This window comes from Rhineura floridana, chromosome 10, assembly GCF_030035675.1.
Source record: "Rhineura floridana isolate rRhiFlo1 chromosome 10, rRhiFlo1.hap2, whole genome shotgun sequence".
NCBI lineage: Eukaryota > Metazoa > Chordata > Lepidosauria > Squamata > Rhineuridae > Rhineura > Rhineura floridana.
Window position 1 is genome coordinate 11988533 of NC_084489.1, and position 15434 is coordinate 12003966.

The 15434-nt window shown below is 40.1% G+C and overlaps 2 protein-coding genes across 5 annotated transcripts in view; one reads left to right on the forward strand and one right to left on the reverse strand.

Moving 5' to 3' along the window:
- ANLN (anillin, actin binding protein) overlaps positions 1 to 5274 on the reverse strand; it is a 35434-nt gene extending 30160 nt beyond the window's left edge. Inside the window, exon 1 of one of the 2 annotated variants that reach the window (XM_061587605.1) lies at positions 5020 to 5274. In XM_061587605.1, the coding sequence (XP_061443589.1) occupies positions 5020 to 5037 (18 nt within the window). In that variant the 5' untranslated portion in view covers positions 5038 to 5274. The remainder of the gene's footprint in view (positions 1 to 5019) is intronic. The other variant, XM_061587604.1, reaches the window with a different exon arrangement.
- The window catches only part of MATCAP2 (microtubule associated tyrosine carboxypeptidase 2), a 98129-nt gene continuing 87891 nt past the window's right edge, over positions 5197 to 15434 (forward strand). For 2 of the 3 annotated variants that reach the window (XR_009758236.1, XR_009758237.1), the window contains exon 1: positions 5230 to 5310. The gene's annotated coding sequence lies outside the window, so the exon portion shown is untranslated. Of the gene's footprint in view, positions 5311 to 15434 lie in introns of all 3 variants that reach the window. The other variant, XM_061587608.1, reaches the window with a different exon arrangement.

Here is a 15434-nt window from a genome sequence, read left to right on the forward strand (position 1 = left end):
CTACTAGCCGTGATGGCTGTGCTCTGCCACCCTAGTCAGAGGCAGCATGCTTCTGAAAACCAGTTGCCGGAAGCCTCAGGAGGGGAGAGTGTTCTTGCACTCGGGTCCTGCTGGCTACTGTGAGAATAGGATGCTGGACTAGATGGGCCACTGGCCTGATCCAGCAGGCTCTTCTTATGTTCTTATGTTCAAATGCACATCATTAATGGGAAACTGGATGAGAGCTATAAAACAAGTGGACTGCATCACCAATACTATGTTTTCAGGCATCAGCTAAAGTCTCAGTGCGCAGACTGTTTTACAATCCTTACCAAATCCATGTGAAACAGGTAATTATTGCTACACTACAATGAGGAACAGACAGAGCAGAATTCGGAAAGATTCAAGGTGAAAAGCTTTCGTTTGGAAACTGCTGACATTGCAATATTAAAAGGGCTTCAGCAGACTCAGATCTGCATTGTGGTGGTTCCATTCTCACTTCAATGGCTGGCTCCAGAAGGCGGTTCCTGGGGAGCACTGCTTGGCTGTGTGGGTGCTTCAGTATGGGGTCCTGCAGGGGTCCCATGTTGTTTAACATCTACATGAAACTGCTGAATGGCATCATACAGAGGTTTGGAGTGCATTGTAATCAGTATGCTGATGACAAACAGCTCTATTTCTCCTTTTAATTTTCTGCAGGTGAGGCAGTAGATGTGCTGAATCAATGTTTGGTTCCGATAATGGACTGGATGAGGGCCAATAAACTGAAGCTTACCCCAGACAAGACTGAGATGCTGTTGATTGGTGGTTCCTCTGACCAGCTGAGTGGTGTGTAGCCTGCTCCAGATGGGGTTACACTCCCTCTGAAGGAGCAGGTTTGTAGTTTGGGGGTTCTCCTGGATCCACTGCTGTTGCTTGAGGCACAGGTGGCCTCAATGGCGTGGAGTACCTTCCATCAGCTTAGGCTAGTGGCCTAACTGCAACCCTATCTGGACAGGGATAACCTAGCTACAGTAATCTATGCTCTGGTAATCTCAAGGTTGAATTATTGCAATATGGTTTAATAGGGCTGCCTTTGAAAACAGTTCAGAGGCTTCAATTAGTGCTGAATGCAGCTGCCCAATTATTCAAGGCGAACCAAGCATATAACACCTATCCTGTTCCATTTGCACTGGCCGCCTGTATGCTTCTGAGCCCAATTCAAAGTGCTGGTTTTGACCTATAAAGCTCTTTATGGCTCAGGACTCTACTACCTTTTGGAACGCCTCTCCCAATATGAACCTACCCAGACCCTTGGATCTTTCTCCGAGGCCCTTCTCCAAGCCCCTCCTGTGAGAGAGGCTCGGAAGGTGGTCACAAAGAAGAGGGCTTTTTCAATTGTGGCTCCCCATCTATGGAATATGCTCCCCAGTGCGGTCTGCTTGACGCCTTCGTTGTCATCTTTTCAGTGCCAGATAAAGATATACCTTCTTTCCCAGACATTTGATAGACTGAGATAAAGTTTTGTTTTAATATGCTGCCAAACCTTCCTGTGGCTGCATGGGGGTGCTATTGTTTTGTTGTTTGTTGTTATGTTTTATAATGTTTTGTTTTTGTTTTAACATTGTATAAATTGCTTGGAAACATTCAGGTATCAAGTGACTAATAAATCTAATAAATAATAATAGATAAAACCAAAAGCAGGAAGAACATGAAACCCAGCTACTAGCAATCCAAAAATTAAAAAGAAAATACAGCTTGGTATAATAGAATGTTCAACTTCAGTTTATAATAATGCAAGAGATATTCTAATCCATTCCTATCTCCATACGCCAGTGCTTGAATTTGACTTTAAAGACTAAAGAACTTACTAATGTGTATATACTAGAAGTGTTCTGCTCTACTTTTCTACATTAACACAACTATAAGGACAGATACAACATATTACATAGAGAAATCAAAATAGTTTTCCCATGAGTTTTGAGTTCTGTTACTTCATACCAGAGACTTAACTAATCAGAGAAAAACATGTTTCCTTGATGCAAAAACTGGCATGGTTATTTTAATTCCAGTATATTTAAAACAGAATATGAAGTTGCAGAAACAGTGGGATTTCCTTTTGGAGAGCCAGTCAACTTAACATTCAGCACAGCATCCAATAGTATGCAAATGATCAAACCCACCCTCCCTTCTCCTCCCTCCTATCCCCCACCCTCTTGCCCCTTCCCGCCCCTTCCTTTGCCCCTCCCTCCCCATTCCCTCTCCCTCCCATTCCCTCTTCCCCCTCCCCACTGTCAGTTTTACCTAACTTAAGCATGATTGAACAGGAGTAAATTCCACTGAACTCAAACACGCAAATGATCAAATCTGTCCTCTGCCTGCTCTCATCCCCCTATTCACTTCTGCCCTTCCTCCCCTCCCTCCTCCCCCCCATCTCCTGTGGTCAGTTTCACCTATCCTAAGGATGATTGCAAGCATGCAAATGATGAATCCATTCTCAGCAAACTTGCATAGGATTCCATTTCTTACTTCCCAGATTAAAAAGCAGAGAAATTCACTAATAGGCAAAAAAACCAACCCCTTGCTGTTTAAGAATGTGCCTATAGCCCACAGATATTTCTATCAAACTTTAAAAAGCAGGGAAATTGGGCAGCTATAGTGAATGCACCAGGGGAGCAGGAGACCTGACCTCCCTTCTGAGATATTGTACTGCCCTATGAATTGGTCAAAAAGCAAACACACATTGGGTTGCTCTCACAGTCCAATCCACTTCCTGTGTAGCTTAGAAAAATTTGGTAACATGTTCTTCTGAGCATATGGTGAGTGGTGGCAACACCTGCAATCAGTCCAAATAATAGAAAGAAGACATGTGCTGTGCTGATCTTGTTTTAGCAGGCAGGAAGCAACATTAAGACAGCTGATATAGTTCAGATGGTCACTTTGAATATGTCTGATTTCCTTTGCAATTTTAGTGAAGTTTCCTATAGGAAATCATTTTCTTTTGTTTCTATTTCTGTGAATATGTGAAGTAGAGCAACACTTTGCAAAATTTACACTAAAAAAACTCCAAAAATAATTGTGGAATAATGACACTGACTATTCTGCATTATAGACTCCAGTGGACCTCAGGAGTGTCTCAGTTTGCACAAGATAAAACAGTGGGAGATGAAATACATTCTAGCAAAATTCTAGGTGTGCTTTTAATGTTTTTAATTGACCATGCCCACCTTGCCTTAAATGAGGTGGTTTAAACATAGCAGGCTGAAAGCATGCATCCTCTTTTTTCCAACAGCTAGAGTCATTGCTGAAGTAGCAACGTAATCATTCTGCTTTTACATCAAACTGCAGTTTCAGATTCAACTGTTAATGCACCCAAAACAGAAATAGAACATAACCTCCAATTTGAAACACAAAAAGCTGTCTTCACCATCATATGACACTGACCAATAAAAAGGCTTTGAAATTAATAAAAATAAATTTGACACAGATTTCTAGGATGAATAATGAGGGAAATAAAATTGTCTAGATTACATTCTCTGTAGAAACATTAGTAAGACAGGAAAGAAGCAAAGTAAAAAGAACACCAACAAACACACAAAAATATAATTCTCCATCTTTGGAGATGGCAGGTGTTGCCACCACTCACCATATGCTCAGAGGAACGTTACCAAATTCTTCCAAGCTACACAGGAAGTGGATTGGACTGGGAAAGACCAACCCAAATTGTCTTTGCATTTTGACAAATTTGTAGGGCAGTCCAATATCTCAGAGAGGAGTTCAGGTCTCCTGCTCCCCTGGTGCATTCGCTATAGCTGCCCAGTTTCCCTGCTTTTTAAAGTAACTGTAGGCTATAGGTATGTTCTTAAACCGCAAGGTTTTTTGCCTATTAGTGAATTGCACTATTAGATTATTAGCACGTGGACAAGGACAATTTTTTCTTGTAATATCTGTTCATTGCTTAGAAATAAACTAGGCTGTTTGATCTCCAAGCCAAAATTACAGTGTTAATTTTGAAATGACAGCCAACTTTTTACATGTCAAATTTACTTTTAAAATGTTAAAGTTATTTTTAGAAGAGTTTAAGTGAAGTGAAATAATGCAGGAAAAAGTGAGAGTCCATTATTTGGTTCTATATTTCTGGAGTCATCTTGACAAACACAAAAGAACAGCTATTTGGAAATGCCACACCCATTAATTTCATTTTTTCCCTGTGAGTCAGGACAAGAAAAAAAGAGAGGCAGTTTGTGTCTATTTGTAGGAACTTGGAAGCAGAAAGTAGCTGTAGAAAAATAAGGTACTTAGAGTTAACTAATTGCATGATAAGAACTTCGCATGGTGTTACAAAAGCCAGTAGAGCAAATGTGTTAAGACCCTAAGAAGAAAAAGGCCCTTTTCCCCTCTGGCCAGGAATAAAGAAAAGCTTCAGCTCGCCAAGAATACCAGTTCCTCAAAATTTGTCCCTTAAATTCTCTACCACAAGAGAGATCATTAACAAAGCTCCACTTTCGCTGTGGATGACTTTAACCTTTACAACTATTTTAACAGCTTAAAAAAAAGTTGAGGCCTGCATAATTGTATCCCAAAAGCTCCCAAGTTGGATAGCAAACAGGAGAAGGCACAAGGCTTAGTATAAACCAAGTAAAACGGGGGGGGGGACGTTTTATATTAAGCGACTTCCTAGTCTACGGCACTTCTAAAGGACGCAGAGAAAAACCATATGCATGTCTACTCAGAAGCAAGTCCCACTTAGTTTAAAAGGATTCACGCCCAGATAAACGTGCCTAGAAGCCTGTGTATGTTTTCCCAGAAGCAAGTGGCCCTAGGTTCATTGGGATTTCTCCCAAATAAGTACACACCGGATTCCAACCCGAGGCAGGCTCGCCGAGAGGTGCATTCTCTTTCCACATGCCATGCGCTTCCCCACCAATATTCCCCCCCAGCCAAAACACTCATTCCTTTGACCCACAACACCACCTCTTACGAACGCTCCTGCCTCCCCTCCACTCTGAGAGGTTTAACAAATCCCTCAGCGTGCAACGCTGACCGCAAGGAGCCACTCACCTCGGTGAAGGGGTCCATCTCTGCAGGTACTGCTACCGAAGCCCCTCACTGCGTCTGCTCCAAAGCTGCCTCTGGCTTGAGCCTGGGCAACGATAACCGCCCTTCAGATTTGAATTTCAGCGCCTGCTGCAGCCCAGCCACGCAACGCTCATGAGCCCCACCCACCGAGCCAGCTCCGCCCAGCCCAATTACGTAAGCGAAACACTCGACGGAGAATTACCACTTCCTCTGTCAACCGGAACTCCGCATGCGGTTCCCTCCCCCTCCAAATAGGAGCTCCGGCTCACCAAGGTAGGCGGGTGAAGAAGATGAGTAACGTGAACGTTAGCAATTTAGACGAATATTTCGTACGCCCTTTGAAGCGAAGCTTTTTCCCCTTTAAGCTCGCGGCTTCTCTCCTGATTCTTTGCATCGCTTATAGCTGAGGTGGAGGGACCCGTTGGCTCTCCAGGCGTTGTTGTACTCCCAACTGGCCAACGATCAGGGAACAGGGATGATGGGAGTTGTAGTTGAAACATCTGGAAGACTACAGGTTCCCCACCCCTGCTTTATGGCCCAAGGTTTTGAAATCGATTAGGGTTTTTTTTCCTTCTGAGGCTCCTGATAAGCAAAAGACCATAGAGAAAAAAAGGTGAAAAGGTGTTTTACTAACACAAGAGATGTAGACGCCAAGCCTAACCCTATGTAATTGGAAATCAATCCCATTATAAGCTGCAATCCTATGCAGTGTAAGGCTCTGCATGTTTTCAACATAACATGAGGCAAGAAATATATTTCTTTTCTCTGCGGTATTGTACCTGAAAAGCGTTTTACCAAGATCTCTGTTGGCTATGTATTGATTTTTTCATTCACTAGACAGGACACAAAAGATCTCTTTGCTTTGCAAATGCATAAAATTCGGTTTTCCATCCTTTGTCATTCAGCAAAAGACATTTTGTTGACAAGTTACTGGGCATGCAGTCATAGTGCAGCTGAAAACAATATAGTGTCATGTTCAAGATAGCATTGTTCAAGACAGCATTGACCTGATTTGTTCCTATAATCAAATTTTGATAATTTACATATCAGAAAATACATTCACAGAGCTTTGCCAGTGTAAATCACACAGATTAATCATGGGAATGTGATTTTCAGTTGTATAACAGATACTCTCACAATCAGTTGGGGATCTGAAGCTGGCAGAAAGCACTCTATATAATCTTGGGGGCATGAAGGTGGAAGCATCAGTACAATCACTTGATCAGGAGTGCATACATTTTGGAAGCAATAATGTTACATACTGAACACATGAACATGTTCCACAACGAGAAAACATCAAAAAGAATTATGCCAAAATGACCCACTAGTGCATTATACATATTTGAGCTGCGTACAAGTGGTTCTTTATGTGGAGCAACAGGAGCAAAGTCTCCCTTACCACTACAGGAGGGAGACAATGTTCGCTTCGTTTTTCACTTCATGAACATTTCATCTCACCCCATTCAAGACAATGTAGAGACAAAAATCAACAAGACTGGATTTCAAGCTGTCCACTTCATGTACACATAAGCATACAGTTAGCAGGAAACTTTTGAAAAAATGTTCTGGAATGGCAGCGCTTTTTGAGAGGGAGAAATCTATTATTTCTTTAGAATACTTATACCTCTCAAAGTGTCTGGCAAAAATATTCTAAATAACCCCCTGCTTTTAATGGACTATGTGAACACTCATATAGATATGCAAATATAAGCCATTCTCTCACTAAAACAAAAGTTGTTAGATTTTAATGCTTAAAAAAGTTCCAGAGCTGTGAAAGCCATGGGAAAGTGTTTGTTTTCTTCAACATCATCATTATTAAATTTATTACCTGGAGGTCCTAGGGCAAGTTACAACAGTTTAAAATTCAATATTAAAAAAAGAAAGAAATTATAGTCACAGGAATCAGGAGAATTTATTGAGTGGCAGTCACCTAAATTCTCACTCACACACACACACGCACGCCTGTTTTGGAGGTGCAAGGTATAGGTTGGAAGCATTAAGAAAACTTGCAAAGCCACTCAGATCAAAGAGACTAGCAGGACACAAAGAATTAGTGTGTGTGCAGTGAGCAATGATGCCTGTACAATGTTTCCAAGTCTGAGAAAAGCTATCATCCAAACACAGTCTAGGTTTACATCAAAGCCTGATGGCTTGGCTCTGTTTTCGTAGGGGGAGTAATATGCAGGTCATGATGTATTTTTAGTCACGTTACAGGTTCTCCCTGGCATCTAGAAAATCCCAGCTTTCAAAGCATATCCAGCTTTCAAACACAGGAACATAGGAAGCTGCCTTCTACTCAGACCATTGGGCCGTGTACCTCACTGTTGTCTACACTGACTGGTAGGGGCTCTCCAGGGTTTTAGTCAGGGAGTCTCTCCCAGCCCTGCCTGGAGATGTCAGGGATTAAATCTAAGACCTTCTGCATGCAAAGCAGATGTTCTACCACTGAGCTACTGCCCTTCCCCTAACTTCTAGTCCTCAACTTTGGGGATGTAGGAGGAACATAGGAAGCTGCCTTAGACTGAGTGAAACCACTGATCCATCTAGCTCAGTATTGTCTACACTGACTGGCAGTGGCTCTCCAGGATTTCAGGCAGGAGTCTTTCCCAGCCCCAACTGGAGATGCCAGGATTGACCTTCTGCATGCAAAATAGGTGTGCTATCACTACAAAGAGAAAGGAATGAAAATGTTGGCTAATTATTTTTTTAAATCTTAACAGCTAAAGCAATATTGATAGCCCAATTCTGTGCATGTCTATTCAGAAGTAAACCCCATTATTCTAATATAAGTGGATGTAAGATTGTAACTTTACAGTGCAATCCCATTTCTACTCAGAAGTAAATTTTATTGAATTCAGTGGAGCATACTCCCATGGAAATGGGATTAGAATTGCAACTTTAATCAAGTAAAAAGTAACCTAAATCAATAGTTTTCAGCACCTAATTTCTAAGGGCCTCTTCAGACTGGTGTTTTGTTTTTGTGGAGGTATTCTGCAACATGTCATTGATGCGATAATAGTGCATTAGTGATGGATTTATACTGGGTATCCACACATCACTCCACTTTATTAGTTGTTCTGGGATGCTTCCCCAATGTTACCGCATTATTACTATTGAGGGGAGGGGAGCACACTTGCACTATAGTGCTAGAAAAATGGGACAAAGAACAACAACCCTGGAACATTTGTAGTATAAAAAGTTACAGGATTTCAGCAGAAAGCTACAGGATGTGCATTGATTGGAAATAAAGCAGTATGTTTCCCCGAAACGTTTGCAGGTATAAAGAGTGTTGAAAGTAGGATCGCATATAACTGCCCTGATACCATCACGAGCACAAATCATCATGAATGCTCAATAAAATTAATATCTGGAGGGGCCTTAAGTCTAAATAACTGGATTTTTCAAGGGCTAACAAAGTTTTCATATATGAAATTAAGAAAGTAAAAATTACTGCAGAAGGATATATCCATCAACTGTGGTATGGCATCTACGAGGTTCTTGAAACAATACACAGATGATGTTCACGATCTGAACTAAAGCACAAGCGTGGTCTGAGAATGCATGATATTGCCACCTTGCTGAAGGAAAGCAGGTCTGGGTCTGCTCAATGCTCAGATAGGAAACCACCTGGAAACATCTTGTTAGCTGTCTTGGGTTCCATGAAGGAAAGAATGGGTAGATATAAATATACTAAATGAAATAAATTAATTTCATTTTTTTTAAATGTTCACTCCAGATCATAGAGTATATTTAGAGTGGCTTTTGGCCTAAACAAGCTACTCACCCTTTTGGATTCTTTCCTTCCTTAACCTACCATGATTTTCAAGATACATGGGAACAGTAAAAGGTATGGAGAGAGGACATTGCAGCAACTGATTTCTGGCTTTGAAACTCCACTTTCTCTTGTTCCTCCAAAAGTCTGAATCTTTTGAAGCCAATGCAAGCAGTGTGTATTCATCCTATAGGAAATGTTATTTCAGGTACATGTGGCTTATTTTCCCCATTTTTAATAGGTTAAAATTGTAAACTACCCTGGATTTACAAGACATGAATACATTGTTCTGAATCAAGGCCTTTGAAATATACCCTACAACAGGAGGTGGGAACCTCAGGACCAGGGTCCAAATGCCACCCCCCAAGCCTCTCTAACTGACCCTTGAGAATCCCCAGGCTGCACCCACTCCCAGCCACACCCCTTCTCTCCAGGCCACACTCCTTGCTGGCCCTACTTTGCACTCTCCTTGAGTGTTTTTGCCTGGCTGGAATGTGTTCATGAACTCTGATTATGCTTCTTGCTTGCCTAGATGGAGGATAGAGGCGAGTTTGTGAGCGTCTGTAGAAACTAGTCTACTATACAAAGGTAAAGTTTACATTCATACGTCTACTCACTTTTGCTTCTGTCCCCATCCACCACTGGCATGTGGCCCTAGAAGGTGGCCCAGAAGGGAATGCAGCCCTCAAGCTTCAAAAAAGTTCCTCAATCCTGCCTCATAGCCTTACAAGCATACATCTTGAATATTTTTTCCTGTAATGTACCATTTGTTTATACATTAATTCAGTGCTTTTTTTGCTAAAAAAAATCGAGATGCAGATACTCGTATATTGATAAAAGTGCTGTGGGGGGCCAGCACAAAATGGCTGCCATTGCAAGCCAAAAAAGAGTTGATGGCGCTTGGTATCAGGGAGTACTGTGACAAAAAGAAAGCACCCTACATTAGTTGGTCCCTTTCCTTCCAAATACACAGTGCGGATTGGTGGTTCTGATTTCAATGGGGTAGTGAATCTGCTCCGGGTTTTTGCCCAACTTTCAATGAGCTTTTCAACACCTTGGACAGCTACTCGAAAGTTCATACAAAAACCTGGAGTGGATTTATTGCCCCTCTGCCATCAGAACCATCAATCTCCAGTACACACACACAGCCCCCTGCCAAAAATAATGTATAACAATTTTGCACAATATAACATGATTAATAGAAAAATATGAAACAGTTACATCAGTATATTCAGAACCATTTATGCAATAACAACATATTTACACCAGAGGGCATTACTTAAATAAGTAGGCTCTTGAAACAATTTCCCCCCATATTTCAAACTAAGTCTCTATGGTTGAATTGAAGCCAATATGACATCATTGAGATGGTGAAAGTGCAATGTTATTTGAATAAATTCAAATATAAATGTTCTTTATGAACTTTGAAAAAAGACTCCGTCTTTGATTCATCTATCTCTGAATTTTGCACATAGATACATAAAGCAGAACTTCTGTACACAATTAAGTAGCAATTATATGCTGTTATGATAGTAACATAATAGTTGTGAGAAAAGTTCAACAGGTGTAGCTTTTCCCATTAGTATATAGTAGGAAAAGCTGTACTTTTTAAACTTTTGTACGTTGCCCTCCTGTTAAAGGTACTAGAAAGTGGCAATTATATGAGAGATTTGCCCTAAGTCTCCAGCAGTGAGTAAGGTTCATTTTAGGGTAAGTTCTTCATGGATAACATGTTGTAATTAAGCACTTTGATCTTCCCCAAATAATTCCAGTTATTGCGTATGTAAAGATGAATACTTTCCTAAACTGGACAGATTATCCTCAGCTGCAAAAGAAAAAAGAAAAGGGGTGACGGATGTTCATTCTTCACTAGTGTAGATTCAGAGGGCTAACCCACAACACTAAGAATGACCGAGTGATCTCTGTAAGTACTCAGTTCAGGAGCCACATTTCTCTGTTTTCTGGGGTTTATAATTCTTCTATCTTTTATATCTTCATGACAGCCAGTAATTCAACAGAAGAAGCCTTTTCTATTCCAATATCACAATGAAAACCAGGGAAAACTGATAAACGTTTGTTAGATGTATAGATGCAAAAGGGTTGTGAGAGGAAAGTGTGGTTTTCTTCAACTTCCTCTTTGAATGCCCCCTATTTTAATGGACTGAATTTTCATTGGCCAGCTTTAGAATTCCAAAAGAAAGGAGAGAATTCAAACACTCATCCTTGGTGTACTGGTTAATTTCCATTGTGTTAATTTCTTTCAGGTAAAAACTGAATGATCTCACAGTATGACATCACAGAAGCTTCAACACAGTGTTCTAGAAAAGCAGATACAAAGTGTCAGTTAAGATACATGGTCAGATACTAGCCGGCCAGTACCAGTTTAATAGGACCTTCAAGCCAGCTGGTAGAGAGATCATGAGGACTGTGAGTCTGTTCCAAAAAGTGTCTTAGTTCCAGTGTAATCTCCCAGTAAAGGTAGTATAAATAGGAAGGAGGAACTCAAGAAGAGCAAAAAGAAATCATATTCAAAATAATTTTAAAATGCCATTTTTTGCTAATTTAACTTAGAGAGACAAAAAAGCAGAGAGAAATAGAATGTATTCCAGAAAACACTGCTCCTACAAGAGTATTTTAATTTGGTGAAATAATTTTATTGTGCTCAGGTAAGTAAAGTTTCCTCCTAGATATCCATAAGTAATCTTGTTCTGAGAAGCAAAATCTCTGCCCTAAGATAGGGATGAGATTTAAACAGTAGAATCCTATATATGTTTACTCAGTAGTAAACCCCAGTGAATTCAACGGGGTTTTACTTCCAAATAAGTTGCAGTAGGATTACAACTCAAGAGAGGCAAACCTCCCACTCTTAGCAGTTTGATAAGACACTGGGAGGAATACATTGTGTATTTGCAAACATATTTGTCCCTATTCAATACCCCCCCTTATCAAAATGAGTGCCTTTTTCAAGAGGAACAATGTGTTTCACACACACAAAAAGGTCTTGGGTCAGCCCTAGTAGAGAGAAGATACAACTCTCCCACTCCATGCCTTCAAATCAATGGAAAATGAAAACCAGGAACAAGAATTATTAGGAGGACTGGAAAGCCAGCTTTACAGTCTTGGAACATTGGGGATGCTGATTTAATTAAGTGTTAAAAGTAAAAATTGAACACCAGTTATTTATAAGGCTATTAAAAAGAACATTTGGGTAGAGAAAAGATAGCGATTCCCTTATGTTTACCAGAATAAAACCTATCAGAAAATACCATTTCCTTATAGGGCTTGTAGCACTGACACTAACTGCCAGAGGTGAAGAATTTTCAAACAGTATTTTCAAATCAAGACACCCTCCAAGAACGTACATGAACTAAATAAATGTTGTTAGATCTCACCCAGTAATAACAGGGGGAAACTACTGAAAACCAGCTGCACTATAAAATGAATGTTTCCAAGAAACATTTGTTGAAGCATAGCTGAGCTGTTCTAACTACAATAAAATCAATTTTATAAAGCAACTGTATACATTTTTGCTAGCTTTTGACAATCAAAAACACTTCAAAAGTATTTAAAAAGAGAAAGCTTCACAAAATGCCATTATGACCTTTGAATAAATTTGTTTACTATAACTATGTAAACTAATTGGCTAGCCAAGAGAAAGGTAATGAAATAATTGTGAAGATGCAAATAGGCTAGAACCCTATTCTTTAATTCATACTAACACCTTCTGCAACAAAGTTAAATAGTCAAGCAATACAGATTGATTGACAGATTGCAGTTATACTCTGCCCTTCCTCCTACCAGAACCTGGAGTAGCTAACAACAATCTCAAAACCACACAAATATCATAAAACATTAACATTGCAAATAAGACTATTATAAAACAAGTGTGGATCTCAATACAACTCATCAGCTGTTGGCATAACCATTCATCTTCACATAAGAACTCCTGAACTCACTTCAACCTCTGCTGTATTTTTTGAAGGCATGGTTATGAATCAAAAACTAAAATGAAATGGAAGAGTTAATGGTCCCTGGCAGAATCAGAGGCCTTTGCTTAATTTCATTTTTCATTCCAGGATGAGTGATCACAAACAATATTATCCTCTCTAGCAGATGGTATTGCCAGCAGAATAGTCACATATGAAATAGCCTATGCAGCTGAAACCGCTTAAAATTATTCGCTTGTGTAGCTAAGGATAATTATCTCAGGATAACATCTGAATCTCATTTGTACTATCAAGCCCTCAGTAGTGAGCAGATGTTATGAGGAGCATAGCTATCTTGTGAAGCTACACTGGTGCACAGTAGCTTGTGCTACCAGAAGTAAACATTATAAGGCTACAGTTTATACACACTCACTTGGGAAGTGTGACTTAATTGTGAATAAACATGCAACAAGTTGAGTAGGTTACCTGACAACTAAGGTTACTATTGCATCAATGACCCATTTGTTTAAACCCAAGTTGTTTGATTCTAAAAGCAACACAACACATTAGGGTGACATCATTAGGCTACATTAATTAGTGCAGTGTACATCATGTAACTTTAGGTAAAACCTTGGGTCTGATGCTGGCTAGTCTCCAGGGTCAATCCCTTTGATCAGAGTTCCACAGCTTAAAATACCCTAATATTCCCATAAGAATCAAAGATATCTGAACGATGAAACGTGATGTATGTGTGGATGGGCTAATTCAATTATTTGATTGATATGGAAGGTGTAGTGGTTAAGGTGTTGGACTATGACCTGGGAGGCCAGGGTTCGAATCCCCACACAGCCATGAAGCTCACTGGGTGACCTTGGGCCAGTCACTGCCTCTCAGCTTCAGAGGAAGGCAATGGTAAACCCCCTCTGAATACCGCTTACCTATTCATAGGGTCACCATAAGTCCGAATCGACTTGAAGGCAGTCCATTAGCATTAGCATGGAAGTGAAAGATGTCTACAATCTTTTCACCGCCTGCTACCTGTATCCTTTTTTAGATGAGCCAACATTTTGTAATCTGGTTTAGTGAATTTATCAGTTCCTGAAAAGATGAAGAGAAATATACTCGCCACCCCTTCTAAAAATGAAGGGATCTGTTCCTTTCCTGCTCCATTAATTATATCCTTTGCAACATTCTGGATCAGTTCTCAAAGCTGCAGGCTGCACTGCTGCTTTTTCCTTTTATGTATGATGATAGCATATAATTGCATGAGGAGAGAACAGAATGTCTCTTTGAAGTACATATGAAACCAGAGGTGATAAATAAAGCATGTGCTAATTAATCATCTGTGAATGCTCGTATTACACTAATAGCATGACCCTATGTTGTTGTTATGTGCCTTCAAGTCAATTACGACTTACGGCGACCCTATGAATCAGTGACCTCCAATAGCATCTGTCATGAACCACCCTGTTCAGATCTTGTAAGTACAGGTCTGTGGCTTCCTTTATGGAATCAATCCATCTCTTGTTTGGCCTTCCTCTTTTTCTACTCCCTTCTGTTTTCCCCAGCATTATTGTCTTTTCTAGTGAATCATGTCTTATCATGATGTGTCCAAAGTATGATAACCTCAGTTTCATCATTTTAGCTTCTAGTGACAGTTCTGGTTTAATTTGTTCTAACACCCAATTATTTGTCTTTTTCGCAGTCCGTGGTATGCGCAAAGCTCTCGTCCAGCACCACATTTCAAATGAGTTTATTTTTCTCTTATCCGCCTTTTTCACTGTCCAACTTTCACATCCATACATAGAGATTGGGAATACCATGGTCTGAATGATCCTTACTTTGGTCTTCAGTGATACATGTTTGCATTTGAGGACCTTTTCTAGTTCTCTCACAGCTGCCCTCCCCAGTCTTAAACAAACAGCAAAAGGTGGCAAGCATCCAAGAGCAAGCAAGATAAAAATGTAGGTCAAACATCAAGAATCATCAAGAAAAGTATAGGAGAACATATTAGTAACATCAAAAGAATACAACTGGGGCTCCCTTGGTGGAGCACCTTCCAAGATGCGGTCATTCCTTTGTAGACTTAAAATGTTGGGTGTTAGCAAATATTACTGTGAACAAAAGACACATTTTATTAAGGAAAGAATTAGCATGGATTTTAGAATTAAAATCTGACCCCTGGTGGCCTTAATGAGGGGTTAGAGTTTCTTCCTCTTTTGTAGATCTCACAAAATAGTGATGATCCCTTTTATACCCGTTTGTCCCAGCTGTGTGTAATTCCCTGGTCTATCCGCAATTAGGCACTTGAGTGTGTGCATATCTTTAGCACTCCCAGTGCATGCTGCTTTATGGTCATTCCAGTTGTACAGATTTGTTGGAGAAAATTTTTAGACCTGTTTATGTATGTTTTCTCATAGTCAATATCTATGTGTACAGATTTGTTAGAGAAGAAAACTTTAGACCTGTATATGTAAGAAACTTTTTCTCATTGCATCATATGGTTTTATGCCGTAAGATACTAATACATAATAACATAGTGTATTCTCATGATTTTATTCACAGCCCCTGACGAAGGCCAAGTCATTTAGTGGCCGAAACGTGTTGGGCTTTCATTTTAAATAACCCATTTGGGCTTTTATTTCAATAAAACCTTTTTTTCAAGCATTTTGGGGTCCCCCTTTTTCCCCTCTTGCCTC